Source organism: Diplotaxodon limnothrissa, linkage group LG12 (genome assembly GCF_057381915.1).
Source record: "Diplotaxodon limnothrissa isolate DT_005_m linkage group LG12, D_limnothrissa_male_GT1.1, whole genome shotgun sequence".
In the NCBI taxonomy this organism is placed as follows: Eukaryota; Metazoa; Chordata; class Actinopteri; order Cichliformes; family Cichlidae; genus Diplotaxodon; species Diplotaxodon limnothrissa.
In genome coordinates, this window is record NC_140607.1 from 17,431,508 (window position 1) to 17,452,558 (window position 21,051).

The 21,051-nt window shown below is 41.9% G+C and overlaps 1 protein-coding gene across 1 annotated transcript in view; it reads left to right on the forward strand.

Moving 5' to 3' along the window:
• arb2a (ARB2 cotranscriptional regulator A) overlaps nt 1-21,051 on the forward strand; it is a 169,296-nt gene that overhangs the window by 10,019 nt on the left and 138,226 nt on the right. The window contains exons 5-6 of the mRNA XM_085368137.1: nt 8,343-8,408; nt 9,748-9,939. Of these exons, the coding sequence (XP_085224263.1) occupies nt 8,343-8,408; nt 9,748-9,939 (258 nt within the window). The remainder of the gene's footprint in view (nt 1-8,342; nt 8,409-9,747; nt 9,940-21,051) is intronic.

The following is a 21,051-nucleotide window of genomic DNA, read 5'->3' on the forward strand; positions in this document are numbered from 1 at the left end:
TTTTGCAGATGTCATGAGGGTAAATGTGGAACAACACTCTATGCAGACAGCTCTGTTATAAGCCAACTCCACTCCACAACACACCCTAATGCCCTCTATCAGCCAGCCACCTGAGACGGTCTGAGAACTAGCTACATTCAGCCCAAGAGCTGTGTAAGATGGCACAAGGACATGGGTGCATGTGTTTGCCCCTGGCAGTGTGAATAGAATAGCTTCATCATTGCCCCCTAATGTTCAATCAAATTCCTTTCTCTCCCTCCCTTTCTCCATGCCTCTGTCCATTTCTCCCTCTCTCCTTCCTTTCTTCCTTTTACCATCACTGTATGCTCACAGTTCTGCATTTTGCGTGGAGGACTCCTTGTATGTGCACGTGCATTCGTGTGTCTGTGTGCGCAGAGGCGGGAGGGTGGCGGCTGTATTGTCAGACACATCACAGCACCAGATGTCCAATTTGCACTTCAGCCTCGTCTGAATGGAGGGACAGATAGAAAGAGGGAGAACGAGAATGTTGGTGTGATGGCCTCCAAGCAAAAGAAAGAGATGGGAACAAAATTTTGGTTGAGCACAAGAGCAGCAAATAATTTTTGATGTATAAAAAAATCATTCCGAATTTCTGCCATATAATGATGGTATTATGTAGAGAGATTTGCAGATGGTATGTGAGAGAAGTTCCACCAGTCCACTTTGTTCGGAGACCACTGGTCATATTTCTCTGCATATGAGTGAGGGGGGGAAATACGTGCCTGGGCTGTGGTTCCAAAATCAAGAAATGCTACATAAGGTTAGATAGCGCCCTGATTTTTAGATCTAGTAAAATAAATGAAATACTTATAGTACGCTATATAGCAGACTTTTAGTAGAAGGTTATTCCTCAGATCCATAAATTGAAAACCTTTAAATGTACTCAAGAAGCATCTGTTTATTAATAATATGAACTATGTTTTGTAAGGGAAGCTAGGTTATTCTGTACAGATAGGACTGGAGAAACCCACCTGAAAACCCCACACACTACTGGTCTAGTGACATTTCCCATTTTTGGCTCTCAGTGTTATCATTATGGCATATTACGGCTTAATAAAGAGTGGGCTATCTGTGCAATGTTATTCAATGCAGCAGGGTCACCTCAGCCTGTGTAGGTGTCAGTTGTAGTCTAATTCCAGTGATTTGGTGATGAATCTCTCTGATAGGAGACAAGCATAGGGTCTGGCCCAGATGGAGCTCTATTAAGCTGTTAATAAATGAGGATTCTTCTCTGCTCTGTCTGCATCTGTCGAATGGAAGGCAGTCACAAATTTGTAAACACACACACACACAGTCAGAATATTATAATGAAGTAAAGCTAGCCAGATGGCTGAATTAGAGAGCTGTCTCTCTCTCCCTCTCCCCCTCTCTCGCTCTCTCTCTTTCTCATTTTCTCACTGTCTCTTTATCTCTCTCTCTCTTGTCTCATACAATATCTACAGTCCCTCTGTTATCTTTTTTTCTCCTCCTGTCTCACTCTGTTTCCACATTATGGATATTGGTTGTCATATTGGCGACTTGCTAGCCAAGGTTTCGGGCACTGGTGCTAGAACAAGTGAAGGGTATAAAATGCGTGGTACAAAAGTCTGAGACCAAATGTGAAGATACTTTTAAATGGCATTAATTATTTATAATTAGAAATCATGATATGAGCTGTGATCTGAAATTAAAATTCAATCTTTGAAAAAATGTCTTAGTATTTAATTACATAATGTGCTTGAGATAGGCCTGTGTGCAAAATCCATGTTTTCCAGTATGATTGCTTTTTGTGGTGTCAGGAAAGCTCGCTGTCCCTGCATATTTTCCCTTGTGTTGAGCTCAGGTGTGTGTAAATGCCTCTTTTGTTTTTTCTCTTTGTTTTCTTTTTGGCCTTCACATACTTCTTGAAAACCTGCGAGGTTTGTTTTGGGTTATTATCCTGCATCATTATAAATCCCGCTGCGCAAATATTCAATAAGAAGGTATAACAGGTTTCTAACAAAAAACTGTAGTCAGCCAAAAGAAAATCTTTGGTGATTATAATTGTACCTAGTCTTAATCCAATGAAATTGTTCAGTGGGTGGGTTAATATCTGGATTAATTTAATCTAACACAGTGTGTGAATTGCACTGTACATACTGTCTTGGGTCTGTGAACTTGTAACTTTGGCTACCATAATAATATTAAAGAAACAAATACAGCGTTGTTGTGTTCAGCACTGACATCCTAACACTAGCAAATTAACCTGCTGTTTTAAATCATGTTGACTACTGAACTGTTATTTGCAAACTTTTATATAGTGTAAAAATTTGCAAATAAGTGTAAAAGTGTAAAATAGTGTAAAAGTGTTTTTGCCTCTAAATTTTAACGAGACAATTTCTGTGACACAGTGTGACATAATAATGTTTAAAAAACAAAGGAAGGAGACAAAAATTGTGGAGGTGTTCAAAGAACAGAGCTTGAATATTACTCATACAATAAATCTGCGCTCAACAATGTGGAATGTTTTCCCCCACATCTCCTTTATATTTAGCCTGCTTGAAGTGTTTGGCCTTTGATTTTACTGCTTGTCCTTTGAGAGTAATGGTAGATGCCCCTTATCTTAAAGTACTTTTGCTGATGAAAGTTATGATTAAATTGCTGTACCTTTAATAACTGGCCGTCAGTCTAGAGTGTAGCCTGCCTTTTTCTCAGTCTCAGTCCTCCCAGAAAATAGGCATTATTCCCAAATTGTTGAGCTATGCTCTGCTGGAGTTACTGTATACCCAGTCATGTTGCTGACCTGTTGCCAGTTAAACAAGTTACCTGTGAGATATTGCATCTTTGTTTTTTAACACTACCCAACCTTTGTAATCAAATTCTTTGACAGTGTTTTTGAAAATACACTGAGAAACTACTCTTTTAGTTTTACTCTAGTCTTCAAAGAGCATCCAAAGAAAAAAGCAGTCATATACTTGACTTATTTTGAGAAGTAGGGAAGTAGTGGTGTAATAAGAAATATTATTTACTATTAACTGGATTCACAGGCTATTCAATCAGATGTTTTATTTTACATTTTTGTTCTGTTAAACAAACTTTGAAGCATTCTTTCCCCATTTTGAACAAGAAATGGATTATGTTCTTTGCTTTTAGAGGTTCTTTGAGTTACCCATAAAAAGTCATTGAGCAGTCATTAAGTGTTGCATCCAGCCAATGATGGAAACCCTGGAGACAGGCTTCCATACTGTACTTAAAGCACCAGGAGGCCCCATAACAGTTGTGGACCATTTTGTTGGGAAGCTAATGGGATCTCTCTAAAGAGGAACTATAAATGACAGCTGTCTGCCCTGAGCCACCGACTGCCATCACGTATCCATTCCCAAAACACTTTAAAACTGCTGCTGCAGCTTTTGCGAGAGCACGAAGGAGGAAGCAGACACATCCAGACAAAAAAAAAATGGTTGCAAGGAGTGGGTGAGGTGGATTTGAGTTGATGAAAGAAAAGGGAATTGGGCAGGGGATGGGGGTGGGGGTGGAAGGGCTGTTGGGGAAAAGACAGGAGAGCTGGTAGTTACAGCAAAGACATCTGTCGCTGCTGCCGACACCCACCGAGGCATACAATACCTTAGTTTGAATTAGCCCTCTGCCGGCTTCTCAGTTAACACCTGAGGAGGTCATTATGATGCCATTAGGATGAGCAGTGCAGGGAGGACAGAGAGGAGTGAGAGAGAGGGATATCCACGCTAAGTGTAAACAGTCTGTCTGTCTGTGTCTGAGAACTTTCTCTTCCCCTGGAGAGCCCTCTCTCCTCTGACAGAAGAATGACAGAGACCTCATGGGAATTACAGCATTCTCCCTCTCTGTCTCTCTCTCCCTCTGTCTCTCTCTCTTTGTTTCCCACGCGGACTGACAGATCACAAATTCACAGCAATAGGGCCTATTTTAATACATTTTCTGTTGGTACATGAGGCTGACTTAAAATAAACAACCTTTCTATTGCCTCACGCTCACTCTCATTTTCACAGTATCTCTCTTTCTGAGTATGCTTTGCTGTTGTTGCCGCTGTTGTTGTGCTGCATTGTTCAGGGGGATTTTCTTCTTTTTTTCTCCCCTCTTTTTCTTCCTTTCCTCTATTCTCTGGAGAAGAAGGAATGCTTTTCTGGGTGCAGTCAGTGATACGGCACGGAGCAGCTCTTTCAGTTTCATTATATAAACAGCTTTGATGCCTCTTCTTGCTCTCTGGTTTCTATGGCTAAGTGGCTTTGGGAGAGGGCTCTGGACTAGAGAGACAAGAGGCATGTGTGCTTCTGCTTCGGTTTCATGTGTATGTGTGTATACAGTATGTGTCTCTGTCTTTACTATGTCCTCACACGTGCCTTCTTCCACTTAAATATAGTTTTGCAGATGAAGAAGTGTGGCCTCAGTGGCCTCAGTAAGTGTTACAAATGTTTCTAATTACATTGTTTTAACTTCCTGAAACTGGCTCTCAAACTTAAACTCTGGATTATTTAAAGGTTGAGACTGAAAAACAGCTAAAAATATGTTATTAAAAAATAATTAATACATACAAACAAATTGTATTTCATGATTTTGTCTATGGGCTAATTTTAGATTATGACATTCTTTTGCTTCCTTGTTATAACCCCAGTTTTTGTTCCCTTTGCACTGAGCATCAAAACCATTTCCTGCTTAATCACTGTCGTCCTCTCGCTCCGATCCTTCTTTTCTCTTAATATTTGCTTTGCTTTCCCTTATTCCTGTTCCTCCTCTTCCTGTCTTGGTTCTCTTACTCCCAATATTTGTTATTTTGTGTTTCTGGGAAGATTGAGCTGCTTATTGCCCCAGGTGCGGTCAGCCAAACCAGGCATGACTGTTGCAATCAGTGGGAGAACACACACACACACACACACACACACACACACACACACACACACACACACACACACACACACACACACACACACACACACTTAATGTGGGAGGTCCTCTTCTCTGTGAGGAGTTTAAGAGTATATCTACTTGCAGCCACGATGGTCTTCATTAAGACCTTGGCGTGGTGTTTGTTTGTGAGCGATGAGGAGACTGTTATGGGGATGACCAGGAGTTTGCGAGGAGCTGATGTCACTGCCCACCCACTTAAGGGCCTCTTATCAAGGCCATGCACTGCACTGTTCTCTCTCTCTCCCACATCCCCTCTTCAATTACCCCTTCTCCTCTCAGCTGTTCACCGCTGTGGGAGCTGGCACGAGACTATGTGTCCTGGGGATTTCTTCACATCCCTCCCTTCATGTCTTCTTTCTTTCCTCCTGCTGAGCTTCCTTCTAAGTCCCTTCCTTCCTCTCTGATCCCCCTCTTCATGGTTCATCACCGCAATGCTTCCTCTACACAAACCACAGACATAGAGGCGACCTCGTACTCCAAAGATTGTCCCAGGATCTGCGTATATTTATCACAGGCATGTGGAAAGTTTGTTTTATTAGTATAATTTATCATCATTTACATTCTGTCTGAGTTTGTTTCTCTGAAGGCTGAAAAAAAAAACCCAAGTAAAGGGTGCAGATACAAATGTTTTGCAAACTGACACACTTGTGTGTGTCCCTGAAGATAACATCATGTAGTGTGGGACTTTGACCTCAACCTTTTACAATAGTCTAAACTAATGTAATTTAAACCTGCGCTGACATTTAAAATAATGCTGTGCCTGTGTCTTGTTAGCCTGATAATACAAGCGAATTGCAGATAAAAAGATCATGGTAGCATTTGTGGCAGTGAAACCTATTGATTTCACTCCCATAAACATGCTTCTGTGTTTCTCCATCTCATTCCCTTGCTTCCCCTCTCTTTGTGTGTCTTAATATTACTTGCCAAATCAGTTCCTCGTGCTTGTCTTATCGTCTGATGCTGACAATGTAGACACTCAGAGTTGCATCCTGCAGGCATTTTCATTAAAGCACTAATACACATTGGTAATTAGGTGACAAAGAGGCCTCTCTTATTGTACTGATCAGCTGCTGAGACGTAGTCCTCGGAGGCCGGCACAGAAGTAGGTTGCCTGTGTATGTGCGTGTTTCAGTGTGTATCCAGTCTGTGCCATTGTTACTAAGGAATTCGGATGTTGTGTGGTGGCACTGTCCCTCTTTAGCTCTTATTGGATCTTGACATTATAAACTAAAGAGAATTGATACGATGACCCAGCAGTCCATTGAATATTATTTTCCTATTTATAATCTACATTATCTTTTATGAGTGGAAACATATTCATGCAGTGAAACTCTTGCATTTCCCCGCACACACATTTTTTCTCCTTTCCCTATTCCCCATCACTCTCTCTTCTTATTTTATATCAGATGTTTCTTGAGCCACCTGAGGCACAGAACAAATAACATGCTGCAAATGAAATTTCCTGTGAAGCTTATTGATGTCATTAAGCACTAGCATACTGAGGCCCAGAATCATTTTAGTCTTCATCAGACCAGCTGACATTTTAGTGAATTAGCTGTGAGGTTCTGTGGGGGTGAGGTGGGCTTGTTTTAGCTCCTCTACCACCACCCTCCCATAGGGTCAAATGGTAGAATCAATGATTTCATTTGGTCTGTCTGCTGGCCTTTGATTGGCTGGCATAAGGCCAATATGTGTCTGATTCATAATGTAATTCTTGTGTTTTGCTCTTTAAGGAGTATCCTACGTTAGCACTGAGTTTATTTTGGGTATAACGTTACAGTTTTGTGATTATCATTAAATTCATGTTTGACGCGAAAGCTGCTCTTTGTATTATTTATTTATTTGTGAGTTCGTAATTTGCATTTGACCTTGCTGTTCCAAAGATCTATTAAGTAAGTTTGGTACATGCAATTTTAGAGATCTGCATAATTTCATTGTTCCATGGTTGACATAAAACAATGAAATGTGGTCTAAAGAATTAAAGAATATTTATTTATTTGTTTATTTTTGTGCCAAAAGTTGCAAAAGCTGAACACCTCATGTCCCTTAAATGTTGCGTTACTGTTGTTTGTTTGTTTGTTTGCTTTTCTTCTAATTTCTCTGTACTGATTCAGAACATTTTTGCACTTGGCATTGTAGCACTGAGCAGCGATCCTTTCCCTTCTCTAAATAAGTAATTTCATTAGTACACACAGGAAGTTTGCTGGGTTCTGCAAAACACTGGCAGCTTGTGAAGGTCAATTTGTATGATTTGACATTGTTTGGATTTATAAATGGATATATATTTTTTTAACTTGTTAACCAAACATTTCATTTAGTAAAAGATGCAATGACCAATCCCTGTTCCGCTTGTTGTGTGCATGTCTGCTTTCTGGTGTTTTTTAAGTCTCAGCGCAGGTTTTCTCCTTTCCACACATTAATGTCATTTGGGCATCATCCCGCTCCGTGCGGCGAGACATAACAGTGTCTGGTTGTTGCTTGTTTGTGTTTGGGGGTCGATGGGTTCAGCATGACTCAAGCTCGGGCGCGCTGCGTAGCTGTGGCACCTCGGCTGGCCTTTGGTTTCCTGATTTAGTAAGACTAACACTTCTAAAACAAACCAATGTGAGCCTCCATAGCAGCAGCAGCTCCCTCTGTGGTCCATCAACCAAACACAATTGTTGTGACATGTACAGGACAGAGAGTTTGTCATAGCATGCGTTGAGACATCATAACAGCGTCAATAGCTCTACTACATCTTACTGCTAGCGGTGGCGTGCCTTGCCATCTATTATCACTGTTAACTCCTCTGTCTCTCTCTCACACCTGATCAAAAATTGAAATCTGTTCCGAGTGCTTCTCTGTGTTCTCAGCTGAGCAGGACAGGGGGAGAAGAAGAAAAAAAAAAAAGGAAAATGGAAAAGAACGTTGTTAATGTCACTGAACCATGAAAGGCTTGGCCCGGGGTTGGAATGACTCGGTATATAAGGTTCTTTAGTGCTGTGGCTGCGGGGATAAACATAACTTACATCAGCCCTTCGCTTGTACAGGAGATTTCCTCTCCTGGCACTTACAACCTCAACACTCTCACTACACTGTGATTCGCACACACGTACACACACTACACATAGTACAATCCAGACCCTTTCAAGTTGCTCGTGCTCACACACACACACACACACACACACACACACACACACACACACACACACACACACACACACACAGACCAGAGGGCAAACGAGGGCTGTGAATAGTATTTTTTATTCTGTTTGTAAGCTTGACAGTGGGTGCTATTACTTGCTCACACATGCACACAGTTTAGTTGACTTTTGTGGGATGGATTTGTATCAACAGCAATATAAAATTATTAATTGCTTTAAGACTGTATTATCAGTGTAACGTCTCACTGTGTGTTTTCTGTGTCTTTTTTTCCTCTGCAGATCATCACTCAGTATGTTTATGAGCTGTTGGAGAAAAAGTGCAACATGACTAAAGAAATCCTGCCAGTAAGTACCCATACTGAAAGGAGGCATTTTCTTCTTTGATTTATGCCATTGAAGATTAAAGGGAGTATTAAATATTAAAATGGACGTAAATGCTTAGGCTTCAGAGTGTGATTATGATATTGAGTGTTCTGTTTAAAAAACTAAAGAAAAGGGGATTGTGAGGAGTCAGCTCTCCCAATTCATTCTTTGTCTTTCTTTTTCTATCTCACTCAGTTTCTCTCTTACTCCCTGTCTTTCTTACCCTCCTCCTCTGCCCACATCCTTTGTGCAAAAGTGTCTCCTCAACAAATTAACTGTATTGTGACGTTTCATTTCAAAGGCACAGAGGCGCAGCATGCTGATGCTTAATCTGTTTTGCATTCAATTGCGCTGAAGGGGACTTTCTCTTCTGCCATCGTGGAGTTATTCTTTGCCCAGCTCATCCAGGCTCAGAACGCACACTTAATTCCTTTTATTTGTTGTTGGAAGCATGTTTGTCTCTTTTTTCCCCCCCTTTACCTCGCCATTCCTGCTCTTTTTTTCTGTGTATAAAAGTAGTGATCATTTTTCAGTGCGCGTTTATGGGGATGTTAGGCAGCGCCAGTGTTTAGAAACATGCCAAAGTTAGCTCCAGCACTAACAGTGTCCATAAATCACCTAGCCAGAGTCAGCGCCTTTCATTAGCCCCCATACACTTTTACTGGTTTATCTGCCTGGCCTATTTATCTCATTATTCCCCTGGAAAATTGCTCTGTTATGCTTTTCTGCTGCCCACCCGCCCACACGTATGCGGCGTGTGTGTGTGTTGGTGGTGGGTCCGTCCACCTGCATGGCATTGAACTTGTGACCGCAGATTTTAAGAAGATTAACCGAAGCCAAGTATAGGGAGAAGGAATGAGGGCGCACAAGAGAATAAAGGGTAAGATTTTCTCCCCCACTTGGCTCCCTTTGTCTGTTTGGATTAAGTTCTTGCAGCTGCCACCCATGGCTTTTATGGACAGTGTTTGTCTCCTTAGCGGTTATTCTAGGCATACTTGGGAAGGATGCAAAGAAGCACTGGATGTGGAGCACAACGGCACACACTTTCTCTCTCTCTCTGTTTTACTCTCTGTTATAAGGACTGTTATCTGAGTGGTTAATGTATTGATGCATGTGAGCTTTTTTAGAGTACACACAAGAGAACTCATGCACTTTACATATGGAAAATATCTTTTTTTTTTTCAGGTGTTTTTTTTCCTCTAAAGCAATAGAATTCAGAGATGTACATATAAAATCACAACAAGACTGTTTTAAAGCATTGTATTTGAAATGAATTACATTTCGCTGACACGTGGTAACCCGTATTTTTCTGGACGTTCAGGTGGATGCCACAGAAGATGAACCCACCGGTTTTATCTACCTCAGCCCAGATGCCTTATCCAACCCATCTAAGCTGCTGGTGCTGATTCAGGGCAGTGGTGTGGTGCGGGCTGGTCAGTGGGCCCGTAGGCTAATCATCAACCAGGACTTGAACTCAGGGACACAGATCCCCTTCATTGAAAGAGCCATGCAGGTAGAGGTCACAACAAAGAATTTCAAGCTATTTTATTATCTGTTGAACGAATGTTCTGGTCTGTGACCTGTTTCTTTTTTCTTTTCCCCCCTTATTTTGCAAAACTGGGAGTCAGCTTTGGTTTGGTGGTTTTTGTAGGACTTGTACGATTTTGGTGTGATGGGTGCAGCACACAGTTTATTTGAAACACAGGCCTGAATGTTTGGGGCTGTTGAGCAGTTGTGGCAAAGTTAGACTCAGTGTGGAATCATATTTTAGATGTTATGTACTTCACTCGGTGTTGGAATGGGATTGCAGGCATGCTTTTTGGTTTATTAGTTTAGACTCTTGATTTACTGTATCGACTCACTTCAGTTTAACTTCATTGTACAGCTTACGCAAGCGTAGGAAAAGAAAACAAAACTTCGCCCTGGGGTCATAAGAGAAATTATGATGCTGAACACTTTGAACATTTCACATTTCATATGATCACAGAGGCAAATAATGAGCAGGCATACAGTCACAGGTGCAAACTCCTACCATCAAATGATATCACGCACTGAATTTTGGCTTCATTTGTATTGTTAATAAACCGAAAGACTTTCTTCACTTTTCCTTTTCACAGAATTCTTGTGTAGCGTTCATGTGTTCATGGATGACTGTGATGCGAGAGGGAACAATGTAGAGTTTCTAGCCTTTTAGTTTTACAGGTGCACATAAAAACTGGAGGTTACGCCAAGTGCTTGCTTGTAGGGGGTCATCTGATTGTTGAGGTTTTCACTATTATTTTGGGGGTTTTGCCTTACAATTTAAAGTGCCTGAGGTGACTGTTGTGATTTAGTGCTATACAAATAAAATGGAATTAAATTGAATTTCTAGAAACCTAATGGTGGATGCTGGGGGGACTGGTTGAAACAGCAGACAGCGATGCAAGGGAACAGCAGCACTTATTCGAGAGGGAGAGATGGTAAAAATCAGCAGCTTAAACAGACTGCCAAATTGGGAATGCGTGTTTGATATATAATGTGAAAAGAGTGAGGCATGTTATTGTGTGCATGCCTAAACCAGCTCACAGGCTGCTTCACAAATGTATGTGTCAGCAACCAAAAGGTACCTCTTTCTGTCTAATTATTTTCACCCGCTTCTCTATCCTCACTACCACTTCATGTATAATGACCTACTCTTCCAGATGACACAGACTAGATTCTTTCTCCCGCCTTCCTTCGTTTTGCCCATCTGATTAACATAAAAACGCTGCTGTGTAAATCCCTCTCCTATTGTGCACAACAACTGGAGAAGTTAGAGTAGCGCATGTGTGTCCATGTGCGCTAACGGATGAATCAGGTACCCCTAGACTGTCTAATACAGTTACCCCGGCTGGTGTTACAGTTGGAGAAGGCAGGGTTGTGCTGTGGAGAGCCAAAGTGACAGCTTCAATATAGAGAACATGGTGTGTGTGTGGTGCGAGTGTTGCCCATTCATCATAGTAAACAAGAAATCGTGTTCTTGCACCCTGACAAATCATCATCCAGACATTTACTGCACAAGGGCCTTGTACTGTGAGCGCACTGGAGAAAAAGCCACACACATTTACAGTCAATTCATGCTGCTGGCATCCATTATGGACATGTTTGTACTATATTATGTTATACCACACAGTGTCTCTCGATGTCTTATGTACCGGAGTTACAGCTACTGTACCATCTTCAAAAAAGACTCACTTTATCGCGATTTTGGTGTCAACTTTACAAATTTGATAAGATTTGTCATTTCCCTTTTTGGTCTTACAGTATGTACTGTATGATTTTATTTTAGATTTTACTTTATATTTATTGTAAGAGTTTTGCATGAAAGCACGTACTGAGGTGAGAGGAAAAATTAAAAAGGGATATGAATTGAAATGTTTTTTTTTCTGCCTCCAGCACAGAAGGAGAAACTCCGTAGCTACCCTACACTACCAGCCAACGTTATAAAAAGGCACCCACGTTTATTTAATAATACGTAGTGGTATCAATATTTCTTTGAGCATACACAGGCCATATTATATCAGGTATTTGACATGTAATTGTATGATGTTATTACTCCCCTTTTATGCGCTTCCCCTTAAACATTTTATCTGGCTAGCTCACATACCTGTGCAAACTACTAATTCATCATAATGACAGATGAATCCCATCTTACTCTTTAAAGATACAGCCTTTCCCCAGTAAACCAGCACAAAGACAAACACTCACAGCGACATGACATGAGTAATACGTTATTTTAAATTTATCTTCTGTGTCAGTATTTATAATGAATGCCTAATTGGTCGGCCAAGGGGACTTCTTAATCCAAACATGTGGGAAGAGAGGTACAGCAAAAATTGTGATGACTAGGTGAGATCTGAAACCTGACAAGTAGCCCCTATCCCTCCCTGGGCAAAAGAGATGACTGTTTGTGAAGTTGTTGCTACACGTGTTTATGTTGGGTTGCAGTCCAAATCTTTCCTTACTACATCTGCTTCTATGTTATTTGTCAGCAGTTTAATCTGTGGCTATCAAATGTTGCTCTGTCTACCTACCGGATATGTTCTGCTGCTAAACACAATGCTCCTGACTTGTCAGAAGTCATTTTGGAAAATTAAGGAATCGTGTTGATTGACTGATTGATTTTGACAAAACAATCAAAGAAAATAGCGTATATATCCACTTAATTAAAGTCATTTAATTGAAAATGAGCTGTGTGAAAGTAACCAACCCATCATCAGGAGTGCAGACCTAAAAAAAAATAGGTGTCTGGACTTAAACTGTTCATTAGAACAGGCTTATTCTGTGTGACTGTGTGAAAGCAACACACATGCCATTATTTTATTTATAACTTTGTTAAGTGTGGTTTTGGGTCAGAATGTCACATTTTCTCAGTATAATTTTTAATTATGTTTAGATTAGGGTCCGTTTTGTGGGAACAATCTGTTGTCTCGAGTGTAGCTCATGTGATGTTACTCATGGGAAACTGATTGGAAATTCAAAGCCTGCAGCAAAGGGTCAACTAGAGTGCATTCAAGGAAATCTGGGGGAGCTTGTGGCTTGGCAAAACACAGAATCACTACTCACACGCACATACGGATAAAACTGTTAATTCACAGCGCTGTTGTAATGTGTGTGGATGTAGTGCGAGCACACTCTGGAATTCTTCGCCATGTTCCTCAGAAGCTCGAGTCAGCTTTTCCTCTCTTCCGATGGGATCACCTCTGCCAATCAGGCGATTGTAGGAAAAATTGCTGATTGGGCTAGTTAATCAGCCCCTTCACGCAACACACACGCATACACACATGCACACACAATCACATTGTTGGGTGAATCTCAGGGCAGTCTGTCTCTTACGCCGCAATTTACTTCCCATCACCTGTCTCTTTCTCCCATATTCATCCCATGTCTTGTTCACGCTGCTGTATGATGGTGACACATTAATAACCTGGCAAAAACATATACATTAAATACAAGTCACATAGACACGTGCACACAGAGAAAGCACACATACATAGACGCAAACACATCACACTTGGATGCAGGGTATACTCGGGACTATTTGGCGCAGTGCACATTAATGCTGGGTTGAGGGAAAATTTTTGTGCCATCTGTGTAGGCCTCATGCATGTTGTCTTTATGTGCATGTGTGCACATCTAAGTGATGCTATTCCCAAAGTGTAGAAGTAAAATGACAGGTGAGAGGAGAAGGAGAAAAGGTTGCTCCAGCAACAAACACAAAGTGGTGGAAGAGGTGGAAAAGAGGAATCTGAGAAAAAGCCGAGTTGATGGGGTGTGGGGTGCAGAAAGGGAAACAGGTTATGATTGGTTGGAAGAGGGCAGAAGTGGAAAGAAGGAGAGGAGTGTGGAAAGGATTGATGCAGAAAGAGAGAAATAAGAGGAAGACGAGGGAGTGACTGCAAATGGGTTGGGACTGGCAGAGGAGAGACGGGAGTATAGAGAGAGAGTAGGCAGAAGGCAGGCATCTGACAGCTCCACTACGGGGAGAGGGCCTCTTAATGACAGCTTATTCCTTCATGATTTCAATTCCTGACAGTCGACAGGTCTGCTTGTTGCATCATGGCAGCTGTATCATTACCTTCTGGCCCTGTCAATGCTCTGCATCCTGAGACTGAGATGGTGGAGGTGTAGGGTGCGTGCCATGGGGTTTGGAGGGGATGAGGAGGTGGGAAAGAGAGTTTAGACTGTGAGGTTACAGTCGGAATATTTGAGGGAGGAGGGATATTGAATATTGAAAGGTGGGATCATAAGTTATATGGTAGGTGTTGGAGTTAGGAGTAGGACTTTCAACTAGTTTGCATCCATATAAAAACAATGTACATGAATCCTGTTTTGAGGTTGTAGCTGTTTGGTATTGTACGATCAAGATGCAGCAAAGTTGATCCTTTTATTTTACATCGCTTCCTAACTTTTTTCTCCCTCATCCTTTTTATTCAGCTGCCTTTTTTTGCATTTTGCATTTTGCCGGTGATACTAGTTGCTACCAGTAGAGAAATTTTCTTCTAAAATTTTCTGTATTCTGCTGCGGTCCTGCAAAACCTAATTTCCTTTTTAGTATTTCTGAATGCTTGTAACTTTTGTCAGCCACCGAGTTTCAATTTACGTTTTTGTCAGATTGTCAGAAGTCTTCAGCATGAGAAAATAGTTTATGAATTTAAACTCCTTCTCATTGCTTTTTAGATCATTTACATATGAATTAATACATTTACAATACCAAGTCTCTCAACCCTCCAGTTTGTTAGCATGTGCGCACACAGCTCCACACGAACCACGAGCGTTATGCAAGGTCTTCACGAACGACTCAATTTAATTTGAAAGTTGCTCATACAAAACGGATCTATAGCCGCTGTCGCCCCCCCTTCCTTGTCTCCATCTCACTCTTGCTCGCTCACTAACTCTCTTGATAGTGAGTCAGGCCCGACACTGGAGATTCTCTGGAAAGAAAGAGGGGGTGTGGTGTTTTCGAAAGTGTGTCAAAAGCCTAGGGGTTTGTATCTGCCCAGAATTTCAATGGGAGGCTGAAAGGGGGCAGCGAAGGCAGACACACTCAAACACAGGAATCCTCTTCTAATTTCTGTCATGACCCCCCCCCCCCCCCCCCCCCTCTTTTTTTCTTTTTTTTTTTTTGCTGGATGATGTCTTCTTCAGAATTGGCTGCGCACTCTCACACTCTATCATCTGTCTGGCTTGTGTCATGGCCTCATGTGTTAAGAGGATATCTCTCTGTCTCTTGTCTCTGCAGTCACCATTCTTCTTCCTCCTCTCTCATTAGTTCTTCTAATTCCCCCTAAGCTGTGAGTTAACTTGTTTGTGTGTGTGTAGCTCAGTGATAACATTGTATGTATAGTGTGTGCACAGTCTATCTTGGGGCATCAAGTGGTTACAGAGGCCAGACAGGTATCTATCCAGCTAGCCAGCCTTAGCCAGAGGACAGTTTGTGTGTGTGTGAGGTCAAAAGATGCTCCGCCTTGCTGTGGCCTTGTAATAGTTGCCCTGCAAGCAACACACACACACACACACACACACACAAACAACACACACCTCCAGGTGGGAAGGTCCCAGCGCATCCCGCAGCTCAGATCAATGCACTTGACACCTTCAAAGGCGGGTGTGGGGCCTGGACTTGCTCTGGGGTTAAACCTCTTTTAAATAGCCTCCCGCGGGAAGGCAGCTGTCAATAACCCACCATAATTACCGGGGCCTGGCCCGCCAAGGGCTCGGCTGCACGGGCCAAATTAAAAATTGATCAGAGGGAGAGAAAACATTATTTTGTGGTGGTATTCCCTGTCCTAACAGCACTGCTGCTGCCGTATGAGAAATTTCATCAATTGACGTCCAAGCTAGATATCTAGAGACCTATTTATCTATCTATCTGCTCCCCCTTTCGTCCAGATGAACAATGGAGCGGTGTCCCTGTTGTAAAAAAAAAAAAAATTATTTGCATATTAAGTGCCTTGTAGTGTGCATGTATGTGTGTGTGAATTGCATGCGAGTGTGTGTTTGTGTACGGTGGATGAGCACGCAGCTGATTGTTATGTGCTCCAGGTAATCGTACATCATCCTGTATCTGTGTAGTGTGTGCACACCTTGTAGCAGTATATTGATTGTGGTCTCATTGAGTTTCTCTTGGCGGGGAGCCTATATTTGTTAGTCAGAGAATGATACAAAGAAGATATGTTCATCCTCGGGCTTCCTCTAGGAAAACACACCCACCGTTGTTTCACAAGACATTGATGAATGAGAATGACAGTTTACAGTGGGTTTAAGGTCATTTATAAACATGCACCACAGGTAAAAGATCATATCAATGTTTTGTTTGAATCATTAGCGTAGAACATGCTCTTTGGGTTGTATTAAGATGTGAGAAACCCTTCTTAAAATACATTTTCATGTGGGAGTTACTATTTTCTAGAACTGGCATTTGTAATTTGCACCCAAAGTAAATCTGCTAAATAGCTCGTTCACACACGTGTGTGACATTATGACATTTAACTTTTGGGCTAAGAGCAAGAATTCAAGGAACAACTGTAAATGTTTTGGACTTAATAAGTGTTGATTGGCCTCTATAAACACAGGAAGTGTTAATTTAAACACTTTCAGTGTTAAAGTAAATTAACTGTGGTAATTTTACTGTGCAGAGATCACTTATTTTGTATTTAGTACCTCAGGATTTGCACACATAGCACATGCAAATTGTATTAGAGGATTTCTCGTCTAAGCATAATCCAATTTGAATAGTGTGACTTTAAACCTAGCACTTTAGATCAGTCATTGTGAGAGCTGCAAAACCCCCCCGTGCCATAAAAGCCGGGGCAGGGATCTGTCAGGATTGTGTCCACTTTCTGTTGCTTCCCTTTAAATTAAAAGAAATGTAATTATTCCACAATAAGTTGAACTCAAAGAAATGCTGCTAATAGATATGATGAAATTCTTAGCTTTAAGGCATGTGTTGTGCTGCAATGTTGTCTTTTGCAAACAGAGCAATTTCAGCAGAAACTGAATATGTACAGATGTTAGATATAAACCGAAGAAATCCCTAACTTGGATGAGAGCGTTATTCATAAAGGCACTCTCATGTTGCCGAGGTTCTCTTATGGTATGAGCTTAGAAAGAAAAAGAAAGAAATGCGAAAGAAATTGTTATCAAATTGTAAACATTATTTGTAGGTATTCATTAAGCTATGTTTGATAGTTGACAATTTTTTTTCTCTTGAAATTAAATTATATTATCAAAAAGGCTTTGTCTCAGTGTGTACGTGCATGATTGAGTGTGTTTATGTCTGTGTGTGCGTGAGGTGGGTAGTAGGTCATTTGCAGCTTCAGGCTGTGTATGTGTGTCCCAGTGGGAAGGTCTTGTTTAGTCTCTCTTCCAGAGGCCCCCAGGCAGTGTGTGGTGGATACCTCTTCACTCTCTCACAGGGAACACTCTTCTACTGCCAGTGCAAACATATTCCCGTACTCTGGAAGTCACAAACGCACCGAAAAATTCTCCACATTCACAGCTGGACCGTAGCACCTTTTTTAAAATCCATATGCGGTTGTATCAATTTATATTGCATGTACTCATCCATGTACACATACATACATTTAAAGGCTGTTTCACTCTCTTGTTTATTTTACCTTAGGTTTGCAGAGGTTAAACGTGCTCAGCGGTGTACTTTAAAGGCAGAAATCGAGCTTTGAGAGGAGCCAGTGTTGTGCTCGTAGCTCTCACTACGCCGCACACACCTACAGAACACTCAAACAATCATAAAAACACATATTCAGACTGAGATTCAGGCTCACTGAGAATCTCTCGGAATCAAAGCTGAAACTTGCTCTAAGCTCACAAGTGCCTGTGTCATACTCCTCGACAGTCGGCACCATATTTTGATCAATGAAGGCAAACTTAGTGTTTAAGTAGGGGTTTCCAGGGTCCGGTGGGGTACTTGAGGGCTAGAGGCAAAGTCTTTTTGTTTCTAGTTATTGCTGACTCTGTGGTTAGAAATAAAGTAGATACTGCAGGAGGGCTTTTGTAGATTGTTGCGAGTGGTGAGAAATATCTTTTGTTGAGTTGCTTTTTTAAAATGTATTTTTCTACGTTTACGTTTTTATCACATTTTGTCTTTTGATAATCGTAGACTAGAGAGACAGAAAAAAGAGCATGCAGAAAATGGTTCAGCTAGTTGCGAACTGGTACATGCACCACTTAATTATCTGCTGTCCCTTTAGTTGAACGTTACAATAAACACAGAGTGTCGTGCATTATATCTACCAGTTTTCCCCCCAATATTTATGTAAGAGTGCGGTTTTATCTTTGCTTAGCTGTGTGTGTGTTAATGTCGTGCAGCTGCCTGCGTTTGCCTGATGCTGGACTGAGACTGATATTTTCCTACATGTGAAATGTGCATTTCAGTACATCAGATCATGGCAGTAATGGTGTCTGAGTGTTTCAAGAGATATGTGCTAAAGAAGAAAGACAGGCAATGACGAGATACGGCAACAGCGATCAGATTTGTCTGCAGCTCTTTTGCCTTCTGCAGCTCAGTGGGTTAGTGGAGGACAGCTGTTTTTGCCATGTCTCTGGTCCTCATACTTAGTAAATCAACATGTATCATGGCATTAAAATGTACAAAATACATGCATAAGGAATCACGTGTTTGTAGTTATCCATATCACTTTTGGAATTAGTCAGAGACACATTTGATCTGGTTTGAAAATGCAGTGCATTTTCATTCATAAAAGCGCTACAGAGACTGAGAGCAATACAGACACGCGAGCATCACCAGCAGACTGCTCACATTGTAGCTTACTTTTCAAAATGCGTTGTCAGCTTGCTCAAGGATAAGAAACGAGCTAGATGGGATATTTACTGTCACTTTCTATATAACCATTATGCAAGAAACTGACATGTGTGGCAGTCTGTTTTTTGAAAAGCAAAGATAAGTCAAATTTCACTATAAATACTGAAGTGGCGTGTCAAAGTCAGGTGAGATGATCTAGGTACTTCAGATTTAATCGGGTTTTCAATGTGAGAGTCTTGTTAATGTCAGGTGTGAGGCACTTGTAACCCAACTTGTGAATTATTATTAAGAATGGGGTCTACGGGATAACCCATCCGCATCCCAGTTTTGCTTCCCAGGACGATACAGCAGCTTGAATGTGAACGTAGACAAAGCTGCGAGCCATCTGTAGCTCGTTGCATCAAGTTTTGCAGTCGTCAATATGTACGTCAAGGGATTGCTATCAGTGACAACAGTAAAGTGATTCCCATATAGGTAGTCACTAAACTTTTCTGTTACTGACCACTTAAGCGCCAAAAACTCTAATTTGTGCGCTGGGTATCGAGACTCGCTATGCGACAGCCCTCTGCTTGCATAGGCTATGACACGTAACTGCCCTTCCTGCTCCTGGTACAAGACAGCACCAAGGCCTGTAGTGCTAGCATCAGTGTGGAGCACATAAGGCTTTTGAGGGTCAGCGAACCCTAGGACAGGGGCAGTTGTCAGCTTTTCAATAACTGACTCAAATGCCTGCTGGCAAGCTGATGTCCAACGGTTCCCAAACGGCTCTTTGGGATGGTGATAATGCTCTTGGCTGTCTCTTGATCTACCCCTTTTGGTTGATTGAGGATAGCCCTGAGTCAGATCATTGAGGGGCTTCACAATGCTGGAATAGTCTTTTACGAACCTTCGATAATAGCCAGCGAACCCAAGAAAAGATCGCAATTCCCTGAGGGTCTGAGGAACTGGCCAAGTACGAAGGGCAGAGATTTTCTCTGGATCTGTCTCAACTCCATTTCTGGACACTATGTGTCCCAGGTACCGCACTGAGGTCTGGAAAAACACACACTTTTCAGGTGATAACTTTAATCCAAACTCTCTCAACCGAGTGAGCACCTCCAACAACCTTGTTTCATGTTCTTCCAGGGTCTTTGAGAACACTATCAAGTCGTCGAGGAAAACTAGCACCTCTTTCAAATGCATATCCCCCATGCACTTCTCCATTAATCTTTGGAATGTGCTTGGCGCATTTGTCAGGCCTTGCGGCATGCGGTTAAATTCCCAGAAGCCCAAAGGGCAGACAAAGGCCGTCTTGGGTTTATCCACTTCATCTACCTCGATTTGATAATATCCAGACTTTAGGTCAAGCACAGAAAACCACTGGGAACCAGAGAGAGCCGCGAAGGTGTCTTCAAGCTTAGGAAGCGTGTAAGCATCCTTTATTGTCTGAAGGTTGAGTTTTCTGTAGTCTATGCACAACCGGACCTGGCCATTCTTTTTACGGACTACCACAATGGGCGAAGAGAAGGGAGACTCGGACTCTCTGATTACACCTGTATCAAGAAGCTCTTGAATGTGCCTACGGACAGCCTCAATGTCTTGAGGGTGTAGCGGACGAGCACGGTGTTTGAAAGGAGCCTCGTCTGAGAGCTTGATGTGGTGAGTCACCTTGTCGGTTCTTCCAAAGTCCAAGTCATGTTGCGCAAATACATCTGGCATGTTGTTAAGGAGTCGTGTGATACGACCCTTCCACTCGGGAGGGATTGGGGACTCTCCAAAGTTGAAGTTACAATTGGCCTCTTGAGTGAGATCTGCCTTTTGCAAGTTAACCACACTCTGCTCCTTTGACAAAATACATTGGTAAGCGCTAATGTCAGCAATTTGACATTTAGCAGGAATGACAATGTCATGTTCAGATTGGTTGGTAATCACAACTGGAAGCCTAAAGGGTTGTTGTTTGGACAGGTCAACCAGACAAGTGTTCACTAGCAGACCACCAGGTAGAGAGGAACTGGAAGGCTGCTCAACAACAACTGATTGTTCATGCTGAAGACCGCTGGCAGTAGAGACACCCTCCAAAACCACTGTGGCCCCTGCTGGGACAACCTGAGAGATTCTGCCCTTCAGTTTTACAACACCATGGTGACTGACGTTAGACTGATTGTGTCTGAGTTCAAGCACCTTAATGACCGCTTTGTAGCCGTGAGGAAATGTCTTGGGATCTCCTGGATTAGCTTTGCAATAAATGTCATACAACACATCAAGTGTATTTGTCCCTATGAGTAAGTAGGACCCTGAGGTAGCTCGAACGTCAGGAACTATGAGAGCTAATGTGGGCACCTCAAT